We start from the raw sequence: 14,383 nt of genomic DNA, 5'->3' as shown, positions 1-14,383 counted from the left end.
TATAATGTATGGTCAGCCTTAACGATGATCCCAAAGTTAAATGAGATAAAATTGAAACTGCTTTACCATAACTCATCAAAACTATGTTTTATGTTTAAGGCTGGGTTCACACTATTGAAAATTGGATGTGGATTTCCCCGCATCTAATTCGCATAGCAGGAGATTTGGACCGGTTCTCTATAGAGCCGGTTCACACATCTCTGCATCGGCTCCGGTGCGAATTGCACATGAGTCCTGTGTGTCATTTGGTCCGTTTCAGGTCTTAATTCAGCCCAAAATTCACCAGATGGATGGAAAATAGGACCAACATCTGTCTGGATTTGGCGGACAGGATCAGATCGGATATCAGCAGATGTCAGCGGACATGTCACCGCTGACATCCGCCGCTCCATAGGGGTGAATGGATGGTCCAATCAAGCCCGCCTGAAAAACTGACAGGCGAACCTACTCGGACAGTCCGTGTGAAAGGCATTTTAGGGTTAGGCTTAGCCTAGATTTACCTAAACTTTCTACACAAATGATGTTTATTTTAGATTGTTTACTCCCCAGGTTTGATGTGTCAGCAATTCACCCAATATATAAGAAGCCTGGCACCTACACCCAGGTATCACACTGCAGGAGAGCAACATCTGAGCAAGTGAGTAACAATAAAGATTCACATTTCTACATAAACCCACCATGATTGGTCCTGCAGTCCATTTCTTCAACGACTGTCAAGTGTGAACTCACTAACGTCATTCTTTCTCTAAATAATTTAGCAGTTCCCACTCCCATGTAACAGTCTTATTATTACCTGTTTATATCTTTAACAAAACGTCCCACACTCCGCTTGAGTGCTTTCGTCAGTCTGGACCTTCAGATATCAGATATTATAACCCGGAGTTCTTCAAACTGCGGCCCTCCAGTTGTTCAGGAACTACAATTCCCATCATGCCTAGTCATGTCTGTGAATGTCAGAGTTTTACAATGCCTCATGGGATGTGTAGTTCCGCAACAGCTGGAGGGCCGTAGTTGGAAGATCCCTGATATAACCCATATATTGTAACTAAGAACCGGACAAGACTAGCTAAGTTACACAGCTTGAACATGAACTGTTTTATTTGAGATCTCACAATATCCTTTTAGGCTCCATTCACACTAGCGCGTTTTTTTGATGCATTTTGCATTTTGCAGAAATGCATGGGAATTTTTTAACATGGGTTCCTATGGAACATGTTCACATCAATGCTTTTTCGTATCTCTGCATTTTTGGAAAGGGTCAGGGACTTTTTTTCATGCAAAATGCAGCGTTTTGCATGTAATAGAATTCAATGGACAAGCATCAAAAACGCAAGTGCACCGTTTTTGCAGCGTTTTTGATGCGTTTTTGGTGCGTTTTTGATGCGTTTTTGCCGTTTTTTTTTTTAATTTTTTTTTTTAAGACTGTAAAAAAAAACTGTAAAAAAAAAAAAAAAAAAATGCAAAACGCGGCAAAAACGCGGCAAAAACGCTGCTCAAAAATGTGGCAAGCATGAAAAAAAAAACTCCAAAAACGCTCAAAAGCAACATGCATAGGTGTGAATCGAGCCTCAGTAGATCTGTTCATTTTCCAGTTCCTTCATCAGGGTGACAACACTGTTTGTTTGCATTGAAATTGTACAGCAGCAGTTACTGTGTGGACAGGGTAGTCTTATGCCTCGTACACACCAGTGGACTTTACGGCAGACTTTGTCCTGCGGACTTTTCGACGGACATTACGACGGACTTTCCGAATGAACGGACTTGCCTACACACGATCAACCAAAGTCCGACGGATTCGTACGTGATGGCGTACGACCGGACTAAAACAAGGAAGTTCATAGCCAGTAGCCAATAGCTGCCCTAGCGTCGTTTTTTGTCCGTCGGACTAGCATACAGACGAGCGGACTTTTCGACCGGACTTGAGTCCGTTGGACAGATTTGAAACATGTTTCATTTCTAGGTCCGTCAAACTTTTGAGAAAAAAAAATCCGCTGGAGCCCACACATAATCGAATTGTCCGACAGACTCAGGATCACCGGACCAAGTATGCCGTAAAGTCCGGTCGTGTGTATGCGGCATTAGATGGACATGTAGTTTTAAATGGTCTTTAAAGTGATATGAAACCCCATTTAAAGCGGAGCGCCGCCGAAAATTTTTTTTTTAAAAGTCAGCAGCTACAAATACTGCAGCTGCTGACTTTTAAAACATGGACACTTACCTGTCCAGGGCGCCCGCGATGTCGGCACCCGAGGCTGAAGCGTCTCTCCGTCCTCGGGTGCTGCCGCCTCCATCTTCGGTAAGGGAATCAGGAAGTGAAGCCGTGCGGCTTCACTTCCCGGTTCCCTACTGCGCATGCGCGAGTCGCGCAGCGCAATACGGATGGTCCCTGCTGCCTCTGGGACCCGTGTGTTTCCCAGCAGGCAGCGGGGAGGGAGCAGGAAGTGGCGTAAATAACCGCAGATTCTGCGGCTATCTATGCCGGAAGTGGGTACAGATACCTGTAATATACAGGTATCTGTACCCCCCTCCCCCCTGAAAGGTGCCAACTGTGTCACCGGAGGGGGGGGGGATCTGATGAGTGGAAGTTCCACTTTTGGGGGGAACTCCACTTTAACAAAATAAAATAAAGGAATGAATGTAGTTGCAAATCTTGTGTCACCATTGCTTTCACTCCCCAGTTTTGTGCAGTCTTGGTGCCACCCCAATGTACAGGCATGCGCAATATGGGCCGCCATCTTTGTTGCACTCTGGTACTTTGTCCACCTAGTGTGTGAGAGTAGAGGTCACTGCTGTTGTGTTCAGCAAGTGCATTCACTGTGTTGTGTCCACATTCCTGCACTGGCCGGACATTGGCACAGAAGGGCTGATGGACAGTACTGCTCATGTGCTGGCCGAGCACAATGCCAGCAGCACCCTATTGTGTATGCACCAGGTGTACACTGTGCCCGCACACAGGGAGCTCACCCAACCAGAACTTTGGAAAGGATGATCAGAAGGATTATTAGATGGAGGCTCCTGGTCTCTCAGTGCTGCTCTCAGTGCTGGAAAAAAGATTTAAACCATATTTCTAAAATCTGACTATTGTGAGCTCCCCAGTCAATATTATATAGTTTGACCCAGCCCCTGTAACCACCAGTCTTGCTGGACAGCTTGGTCTGCATATAACAAGAACACAAATGAATATATATAGTTGGCCTTTAAGGCAGAACTAAAGGCTGTTTCAAAAAATTGCAGGCAGGTAGGCTTTTATTACAGAGAAGACTCTGTGGGGTTGATTTACTAAAGGCAAATAGATTGTGCACTTTGTAAAGTCCAGTAGCACGCTGCAAGTGCAGTTGCTACAGAGCTTAGTGAATGAGGGGAAGCTCTGCTGACTTTCATCATCCAATCCTGTGCAAGAAAAAATTATTTTTTTTTTAATTTCCCTTGCACATAATTTGGTATTCTTTGCAAAGTGAAACATTACCTCATTTACTAAGCTCTGGAGCAACTGCACTTTGACTGCAGTCTATTTGCCTTTAGTAAATCAACCTCAATGTCTCTTCTGCAATGAAAGCTCTTATTTTGCCTCCCAGCAATGTTACATAGTTACATAGTAGGTGAGGTTGAAAAAAGACACAAGTCCATCAAGTCCAACCTATGTGTGTGATTATGTGTCAGTATTACATTACATATCCCTATATATTGCAGTCATTCAGGTGATTATCTAATAGTTTCTTGAAGCTATCAATGCTCCCCGCTGAGACCACCGCCTGTGGAAGGGAATTCCACATCCTTGCCGCTCTTACAGTAAAGAACCCTCTACGTAGTTTAAGGTTAAACCTCTTTTCTTCTAATTGTAATGAGTGGCCACGAGTCTTATTAAACTCTCTTCTGCGAAAAAGTTTTATCCCTATTGTGGGGTCACCAGTACAGTATTTGTAAATTGAAATCATATCCCCTCTCAAGCGTCTCTTCTCCAGAGAGAATAAGTTCAACGCTCACAACCTTTCCTCATAACTAATATCCTCCAGACCCTTTATTAGCTTTGTTGCCCTTCTTTGTACTCGCTCCATTTCCAGTACATCCTTCCTGAGGACTGGTGCCCAGAACTGGACAGCATACTCTAGGTGCGGGCGGACCAGAGTCTTGTAGAGCGGGAGAATTATCGTTTTATCTCTGCAGTTGATCCCCCTTTTAATGCATGCCAATATTCTGTTTGCTTTATTAGCAGCAGCTTGGCATTGCATGTCATTGCTGAGCCTATCATCTACTAGGACCCCCAGGTCCTTTTCCATCCTAGATTCCCCCAGAGGTTCTCCCCCCAGTGTATAGATTGCATTCATATTTTTGCCACCCAAATGCATTATTTTAAATTTTTCTACATTGAACCTCATTTGCCATGTAGTCGCCCACCCCATTAATTTGTTCAGGTCTTTTTGCAAGATTTCCACATCCTGCGGAGAAGTTATTGCCCTGCTTAGCTTAGTATCGTCTGCAAATACAGAGATTGAACTATTTATCCCATCCTCCAGGTCGTTTATGAACAAATGTTCTTGTAAATGTGCACTGGACTGCGTATGCAGAACTTACTGTACAATCTCAGCATGCCTTAGGTGGTGCATGCATTGGAGCGTATATCATCCTGGGGGGGGGGGGGGGGGGGGATCAAGGTGGCCAAAGATGCTCAACTTGGAAAAAGACTAGTCAAAAATACCCACAGTGATGACTGAGTGACTAGGGAAATTGCGTAATACATTGCTGGGGGGTTGCACTTTGTGCAGTTAGTGTGACATGGGGGGTTATTTACTAAAAGCAAATCCACTTTGCACTACAAGTTCACTGCAAGTGCACTTAAAAAGTGCACTTGGAAGTGCAGTCGCTGTAGATCCGAGGGGGACATGCAAGGAAAATAAAAAAACAGCATTTTAGCTTGCACATGATTGGATAATAAAATCAGCAGAGCTTCCCCTCATTTCAGATCTACCCCTCAGATTTACAGCGACTGCACTTCCAAGTGCACTTTCAGTGCAATTTCAAGTGCACTTTGCACTTGTAGTTTGCACTTGTAGTGCAAAGTGGATTTGCCTTTTGTAAATAACCCCCATAATGTGCAAATATGCTGTTCTTACTGTATGTACACGCTATGGCACAAGCCCACCTACCATGATGCAGGCTTTAGTTCCACTTTAAGAATTCTGAATATGTATGACCTTCACTGGGACTGATTGTGGCCCTGATCCAGGGAAGAAGACTGGGACCCGGGACCTATGACCCTGCTCCAGGAGATTTCAGTGCTTCTGTCCTGGAGAGAAAAGCGTCAGCTCCTGGATGGAAAAGAGCAGTGGAAACAGAAAAGCTGACCGAGATGCCACATTTTCTCTACAGGGAGACATGGGAGAGGAACCGCTGGCTGGTGAGATGATGAATGATGATTGCCCTCGTATCCCCTAGGAAATATTAATAGGGGTTTTAAATAGTATGTGTGCTGTCTTCCTTTAGAAGCAGAACATGGGTCCTGGCCGCTACAACATCAAGTCATTTACTGATCTAATGGAAGAGAAGCCATCCAGTGTGCGAGGAACGTGCAACACTAGAGAAGTCCGTTTTAAAGAGAATATCAAGGTGGGGTACTTTAATAAGTAAGGTATTAGTGATGTTAATATAGTTTCTGTTTTTTTTTTGTTTTTTTTCACAATATCAATTTTTTTTGTAAAGTTTTAAAGGAATGCAATAATACAATGCATACAAGTAGTAAAGAGCAAATCAATGTATGTAATAGGCGATCATTCCTATGTAATAATAAGTGAACATAGGTAGAAAGTAACTTAGTATTGATCATGACAAGCTCATGGTTTGCCCATGCAGGGGCGGAGCTAAACAGTCACATGTAGGTACAAGTACAAATAGGCAAGTTCTAACCAAAACTAAAGAGGACCAGTAGGATAGTCAAAGCCACCATCTCTATCATTGCATTAGCTGTCCTCTAAGGGGTGACAATCTCCAATGACAAGTATCATCTAGTAGGAGAAAGAAAGAACGAGGAATAAGAAAAGAAGAGAGGGGAAAGCAAAAAAGAAGAGAGGATAAATCAAGAGAGGAAGAGGGTATCGCGGACTCAGGACCGGCGCAGGCGACACTTATAAACGACCATAACTGGTTGGCAGTAAGGATGGGAAGGAGTAGCTTATCCAGGGTTCAGTGCTCTGAATACATTTTAGACTTTAAACATATGAAGTAGGTTTTCCATTTTATCCTATCCCCTTTGACCACTTGATATTAAAATAAATAACAAACAAACAAAGATGCTAATTCCTAATAAAGGTGCTATTTTTTGGTTTTTATGTTATTCCATGTTATCCCATTATGATAGAACCTCCTTATTCCAGACTCACTTGTGGGTTTTTTTTCTGCATAGCGATGGGAGAGTAGATTGAGTGGGCACATCATGGGGTAACTTTTCAGCGCTACCAAGAAAATAAAAAATGTGAAATTATTATTTATAAAAAAAAAAAACAATGTTTTTTGGTGAAAAATAAATATATATTGCTCAGTCCGGTTTCTGTACAGGGTGTCACTGGAAAGGAATCCCCACTCCGAGTGTCACTTCCAAGTGGGTGTGGAGATTCCTTTCTGCCGACACCCTGTACAGACACCGGACTGAGCACTTTATATCCTGTATTGAGAGGAGTGGATTGCTGAAGAGGGCTGGTCGTTTGGTATCATTCTAAAGAGTTTTTCTTCATAAGAACCTGCAGCCATTGCTTTTGTTGGTCCCAAATTAAAGAGTAAATACGCTTTTGACCTATTACTACATACACTATATTACCAAAAGTATTGGAATGCTGCCTTTACACGCACATGAACTTTACTGCCATCCCAGTCTTAGTCCGTAGGGTTTGATATTGAGTTGGTCCACCCTTTGCAGCTATAACAGCTTCTACTATTCTGGGAAGGCTGTCCACAAGGTTTAGGAGTGTGTCTATGGGAATGTTTGACCATTCTTCCAGAAACGCATTTGTGAGGTCAGGCACTAATGTGGATGAGAAGGCCTGGCTCGCAGTCTCCGCTATAATTCATCCCCAAAGGTGTTCTATCAGGTTGAGGTCAGGACTCTGTGCAGGCCAGTCAAGTTCCTCCACCCCAAACTCGCTCATCCATGTCTTTATGGTGCTTGCTTTGTGCACTGGTGCGCAACATGTTGGAACATGAAGGGGCCATCCCCAAACTGTTGCCACAAAGTTGGGAACATGAAATTGCCCAAAATGTCTAAATATAGGAGTTCCCTTCACTGGAACTAAAAGGCAAATCCCTGAAAAACAACCCCACACCATAATTCCCCCTCCACCAACTGATTTGGACCAGTGCACAAAGCAAGGTCCATAAAGGCATGGATGAGTGAGTTTGGGGTGCGTGTTATATGCCGATAAATACGGTATATCCAAAAAACACGTATGAGCTCATCCTTAGTCCTGAGCGGCGCTCGGGGATTCATTGGGGGCCACAAAAGAGATTTTATATATATATATATATATATATATATATATATATATATATATATATATATATACACATATAACATGCCCAAGCTCATCTCTTCACCACACACAGCCACAAAGGTAAGAGAATTCTTGTTGGGCAGTGTATTTGTTCAGACGAACACACTTAGACCAAATTTTATTGTTTCAAAGAATGTCAGGCAAAATAGTCGGCCCTCACGCATGTTCACTTCATCAAATCTGGCCCTCTTGGAAAAAAGTTTGGACACCCCTGCATTAGAACATTTCAGTGTTAACTCATGAGGTTTTAGTGATCGTGTTTACATAAATAATTTACCCACATATACATTAACAACATATACATAACACTGTGGTAACTAACACCGCATTGTTTGAAAACCACACATGTTAAAGTGGATGTGTCACATATACCTACAATCCCGAAAATGCATACATGCATATAAATACTTGTAATCTTTGTAACCTGTGACCAATATACTGTGTATTTTCTGTGTATTTTCTTCTCTGTGTAGGATTGTTTCCCTGGACCTGGAAGTTATGGTACAGGAGGGAACCCATACTCACTGATAGAAGAAAGGGCCACTAAGTCTGCCAGCTCCAAGGGCATTATGGATACTGAAGCCGGCAAATGTAATTCAGATGTCATCAAGGTAAGTGATTACTGCATGACTGAGAGATCTTATAAATTGTGGTTTTCTAATGTATTGCTCTTAATCCAGGGCTCCGGGCTGGGACCAGGGACATACAACTTGAAAAATTCCACTAACGAAGTTTTGCAACATACTGTTGGAAAACGAGGTCCTTATGACGTGTTTACTGGATCAAGATCTCAGCCCATTCAGTATGGATACTTTGCTACCCCTGTAAGTAAAAATTTTAAAGGGAAAGTACTGTATAGTGTATTTTTTATTGAGCACATGTTTTCATTTCATTTCACTATTACCTGTTAGCTTTTTGATGTGACCTTTACAGTTTACACACTTGCTCTTTCATGTTTTTGTTATTGTATAAAATATATAAATTTGTAGAACAGCCTCTGTATTTTTCTAGAGTCACACTGCAGATTAACAATCTCAGGCTGAGAGTGCATTAGGGCCATTTCACATTGCTGCTCTGCGATTTGGCTGCAGCGCGGGTGTACCCACGGTTTCTCAAGATGGTTACCCATAGTTTTCCATAGACTTTCTAGTATGTCCCACACTTTTTGGTGCGTTTTCTAAAAGCGAACCAAAGATGCAGCATGCAGGACTTTTGGTACACTTTCAGAAAAAGCTAAGCTCTAAAAATGCAGGACATAATAGAAAGACTATGGGAAACCGCAGGTAACCTGCCAAACCGCAGCGCTGCAAAGTAAAATGGCCCTTAATCTGTACTCCATTGTAGAACTTGGAGCGTGTACCTGTGCACTCTCCTAGCTGTAAGACTGCATGGTCACTGACAGCTGCTGATCGCAAATAAAATTCCAGTATGCTTAGTTTCTAAGTAACAAGCCAGTCATAGGAATCATATGACGTACAAACTGCTGGGTGTAGTTGTCACTGAGCCTCACACAGAGAGACACAGTGCCAGCTGAAACAGTGCAATATGGGGTGTAAAGAAACAATAATTACAAAAAAATGCTTTAATTTTGAAAAAAAATGCGTATTAAAAATGTTTGTCCATTTTTAAGCTTTTAATGCAAATGAGCTGTATTTAAAGTGGTTCTAAAGGCTCAAGGTTTTTTACCTTCATTCATTATATCTGTGTACTTCTGTGTGTAGCAGCTCCCCCAGCCCCCCCCCCCCCCAAATACTTACCTGAGCCCCATCTCAATCCATCAATGTGCACGAGAGCCTCGGCTCTCCGGGGACTCTCCTTCCTCATTGGCTGAGATAGCAGCGGGAGCCATTGCAAGCTGCTTGCTCTGGGGGCACACGGCAGGAGGAAGGGGCCAAGAGTGCAGGCGAGGGACCCGAGAAGAGGAGGATCAGGGCTGCTCTGTGCAAAACCACTTCAGAGAACAGGGGAGTACGATATGTTTGTTATTTTTATTTTATTTTTTTAAAAGAAAGTCTTTAATATCACTTAAAAAAACAGTGTATCAACTACTTGCCTCATATATTCTTAAAAAGATATCAAAAACAATTACTTAGGTAGGCAGTTTAAACATTGCATTATAGTCAAGATAACCATCAATTACTGTCACTGAACCCCCCCCATAGTGCACAATGAGTATGTATATACCTGCCTATTCGGTCCCTGGTCCTTGTGTGGTCTTCAATGGAAAGCTCATACAGCATCCTCACACAAATTTGTATTAGAATTTATCACCCTAAAAGAAAAGATTATTGTAACTTGTTACTGTAATGCCCCGTACACACGATCGGACTTTCTGACAACAAAACCGTGGAATTTTGTTCAAAGGGTTTTGGCTCCAACTTGTCTTGCATACACACGGTCACACAAATGTTGGCCAACAATTACGAACGTAGTGGTGTACAAGACGTACGTGATATCTCCATTACGAATGCTAGTTGTACAAGACCGAGCGCTTCCGGCTCGTTCTCGATTCCAAGCATGCGTATTTGTACTTTGGATTTTGTCGGACGGACTTGTGTACACACGATCGGAACGTCCGACAACACACATTTGTTGGCGGAAAATTTGAGAGCATGCTAGCCAACATTTGTTGGGGGAAAGTCCGATAACAAATGTCCGATGGAGCATACACACGGTCGGACTTACTGCCAACAAGCTCAACATTTCCCGTCGGAAAATCCGATCGTGTGTACGCGGCATAAGTTACTGCTTGATTTATAGTCTTACCCTGCCATGGTCAGGGAACTGTGAGCATCTCCAGAAGGATCCATATTTAATTTTAGGTAGCTTTTCCAAAAACGACCAAATGCATCAAGCCAACCTGACACCAACATCTTCGATCATTTCTCAACATTGATAGTCATTCAATAAAAAGGTAAATAAAAGTAGATGAAATTTCTAACGTATTGTCAGCACTAATGTTTTAAACTGTTTAAATAGATTAAAAAAAAAAAAATTCAATACTTTAATGTTCAGCAATATTCAGGCATCCTTTGATTTATCCCCAGAAACGTACTCCATCTGAACCAGGACAATATAAAGTAAAATCATTTATTGAAGAATTCGAGGGCGAGCATCAGAAGAAACATGGACATTTTGGCAAGATTGCTCAGTATCCGAAAGTCCCAACTGAGAGAATATTATGCAGCTCCCTCAATCACTGGCCTCGGCCGGTTGTAAGTTTCATGCATTGTATAGGTTGCTAAAAACATTCTTGTTGGTGGTCAGCGCAAACACTCAGTGACTACTACATTAGGTACACTTGCATTATAATGCTAACAGCTAAAATATGAATTGTGTGGCTACTACTTAGTACATAAAGCATGCAGAGTTGGTTAGGAGGTCTTGTGGTGTTTAACCAGACATTGAAACAGGAAAAGTGCCTGATCTAAGTGATTTGACCAGGGAAAAGTTGTTTGTACATGGTGGTTGCAGCACCTCAGGAACTTCCTAGGATTTTCATAAACTACAGTCTCTAGAGCAGCCATTTTCAACCAGGGTTCTGTGCAGCCCTAAGGTTCCTCCAGAGGTCATTGGGGATTCCTTAAACTGTGGTTGATTGTCCTACCATTTGTTGGTGCCTGCGTAGTTCCTGGGCCAACACCACTTAGCAAAGCCATCAGCAGTACACAAGTGATCTTTTGGGCTGTCTGTAATGTTGGCATTCTCATCACTACTTTAAGGTTGCATTCTTTTTATTGACTTCCAATTAATTGGTTTTAGTAAGGATTTCTTGAGACCAGAAAATTAGGGGTTCCACTGGGGTCAAACAGTTGAGAAAAGATGCTCTAGACTAGAGTGTACATAGAACGATGCAAATCAAATTGGATTTTACCTGGCAAAGTGCCCATTGAGAGCATGTTTTGTGACATAAATACATTGTATATGTGATTGTGTACATTTTGTTAATGTGTACGAGTGCACTGGTGCTGTCTTATATCAACACCGGGATTCTAATTTGATGGATATGGAATCAGTGCTATGTATGGAATCAGTGCTATGGAATCAGTGCTATGTATGCATTATGTGTTTTCATGATTTTTGTCTATGTAGCTGGAATGTCTTTTTTTTTTTTTTCACCAGGATTCTCCAGGGCCCGGATCGTATGACACAAAAACACTCTTTAAAACAGTAAGACAATCATCAGCCCCATTCCTAACCTCTGCAAAAAGATTTGAAAAAAAATCATGCCGATTACTTTTTGGAAGTTCTGTAAGTGAATTATCTATAAGATTTTATTTTACTTTTTGTAATTTGCATGCTTTGTTACTGTTAGTCATCTCAAAATATTTGTCATTATACATGTACAGCCCCATGTTTGCACTTTAATTCTGGAATTGTACTTTGGATTGGACATATAGTGTAATCAAGCCCCTTAGCCAATGCAATGTTCTGATGCATATTGACCCATTTAAAATCACCCTAGGGAGCAATGATAAGCACTTCTAAAGCTGGCCATACACCGTTCGATTTTTGTTTGCATGTTTCTACAAAATTCTGAAAAATTGCTCACTGGAGCATTCAATGATGCCATGATTGCATCAACTAATTTATTTAATCCAGATCTGCTAATTGAATGGGTTTCCAGACATTTTACATATGTATATATGTATATATATATATATATATATATATATATATATATATATGTATATATATATACATACATACAGTATCTCACAAAAGTGAGTACATCCCTTACATTTTTTAAATATTTTATTCTATCTTTTCATGTGACAACACTGAAGAAATAACACAATGTAAATTAGTGAGTGTACAGCTTGTATAAGTGTAAATTTGCTGTCCCCTCAAAATAACTCAACACACAGCCATTAATGTCTAAACCGCTGGCAACAAAAGTGAGTACACCCCTAAGTGAAAATATACAAATTGGGCCCAAAGTGTCAATATTTTGTGTGGCCACCATTATTTTCCAGCCCTGCTTTAACCCTCTTGGGCATGGAGTTCACTAGAGCTTCACAGGTTGCCACTGGAGTCCTCTTCCTCTCCTCCATGACGACATCACGGAGCTGGTGGATGTTAGAGACCTTGCACTCCTCTACCTTCCATTTGAGGATGCCCCACAGATGCTCAATAGGGTTTAGGTCTGGAGACATGCTTGGCCAGTCCATCACCTTAACCCTCAGCCTCTTTAGCAAGGCAGTGGTCGTCTTGGAGGTGTGTTTGGGGTCGTTATCATATTGAAATACTGCCCTGCGGCCCAGTCTCCGAAGGGAGGGGATCATGTTCTGCTTCAGTATGTCACAGTACATGTTGGCATTCATGGTTCCCTCAATGAACTGTAGCTCCCCAGTGACAGCAGCACTCATGCAGCCCCAGACCATGACACCCCCACCACCATGCTTGACTGTAGGCAAGACACACTTGTCTTTGTACTCCTCACCTGGTTGCCGTCACACACACTTGACACCATCTGAACCAAATAAGTTTATCTTGGTCTCATCAGACCACAGGACATGGTTCCAGTAATCCATGTCCTTAGTCTGCTTGTCTTCAGCACACTGTTTGCGGGCATTCTTGTGCATCATCTTTAGAAGAGCCTTCCTTCTGGGATCACAGCCATGCAGACCAATTTGATGCAGTGTGTGGCGTATGGTCTGAGCACTGAAAGGCTGACCCCCCACCCCTTCAACCTCTGCCTGCAGCAATGCTGGCAGCACTCATACGTCTATTTCCCAAAGACAACCTCTGGATATGATGCTGAGCACGTGCACTCAACTTCTTTGGTCGACCATGGCGAGGCCTGTTCTGAGTGGAACCTGTCCTGTTAATTGGCTGTATGGTCTTGGCCACTGTGCTGCAGCTCAGTTTCAGGGTCTTGGCAATCTTCTTATAGCCTAGGCCATCTTTATGTAGAGCAACAATTCTTTTTTTCAGATCCTTATAGAGTTCTTTGCCATGAGGTGCCATGTTGAACTTCCAGTGACCAGTATAAGAGAGTGAGAGTGATAACACCAAATTTAACACACCTGCTCCCCATTCACACCTGAGACCTTGTAACACTAATGAGTCACATGACACCGGAGAGAGAAAACGGCTAATTGGGGCCAATTTGGACATTTTCACTTAGGGATGTACTCACTTTTGTTGCCAGCGGTTTAGACATTAATGGCTGTGTGTTGAATTATTTTGAGGGGGCAGCAAATTTACACTGTTATACAAGCTGTACACTCACTACTTTACATTGTAGCAAAGTGTCATTTCTTCAGTGTTGTCACATGAAAAGATATAATAAAATATTTACAAAATTGTGAGGGGTGTACTCACTTTTGTGAGATACTGTGTATGTATATATACACATGTATACATATATACACACACACACACAAAAAGAGAGTGGCACTCACAGGTCTTGAAAGGTGAATGCACTATGGCAGTTGAATTCAATGTTTTGACGAGGCACAAGCTCGTCTTCCCCAGGAGGGAGCTTGTACCTTGTTGAAATGTCAAATTAAACCGCCGTCGTGTGTTCACCTTTCAAGACCTGTGAGTGCCGCTATATATATATATATATATATATATATATATATATATATACACACTGTATATAGATAGATGATAGATAGAGATTTCTTGTTATTGCGAATAAGAAAATCCACAACGAAATTACAAAAAAAGAGAAAAATGGCCACACATTTAAAATCATCACTTTATACACCTATTCATCACACGCACAATACATTCCAAGGAAAAATGCATTATTATTTATGCTCATACGCACGTATTTGTGCGTATTTGCACATACCGGTGCAGAATATTGACCAGGGAATGCAGACATTTCTATT

The 14,383-nt window shown here is 41.9% G+C and overlaps 1 protein-coding gene across 1 annotated transcript in view; it reads left to right on the top strand.

Annotated features, from left to right (window-relative positions):
• The window catches only part of CIMAP2 (ciliary microtubule associated protein 2), a 37,098-nt gene that overhangs the window by 7,303 nt on the left and 15,412 nt on the right, over window positions 1-14,383 (top strand). The window contains exons 2-8 of the mRNA XM_073593457.1: window positions 550-637; window positions 5,225-5,395; window positions 5,482-5,604; window positions 8,012-8,149; window positions 8,219-8,362; window positions 10,586-10,753; window positions 11,661-11,789. Of these exons, the coding sequence (XP_073449558.1) occupies window positions 550-637; window positions 5,225-5,395; window positions 5,482-5,604; window positions 8,012-8,149; window positions 8,219-8,362; window positions 10,586-10,753; window positions 11,661-11,789 (961 nt within the window). The remainder of the gene's footprint in view (window positions 1-549; window positions 638-5,224; window positions 5,396-5,481; window positions 5,605-8,011; window positions 8,150-8,218; window positions 8,363-10,585; window positions 10,754-11,660; window positions 11,790-14,383) is intronic.

Source organism: Aquarana catesbeiana, linkage group LG07 (assembly GCF_042186555.1).
Source record: "Aquarana catesbeiana isolate 2022-GZ linkage group LG07, ASM4218655v1, whole genome shotgun sequence".
Taxonomy (NCBI): domain Eukaryota; kingdom Metazoa; phylum Chordata; class Amphibia; order Anura; family Ranidae; genus Aquarana; species Aquarana catesbeiana.
Note: the sequence above shows the minus strand (reverse complement) of the source record. Positions and strands in the feature narration are given on the sequence as shown.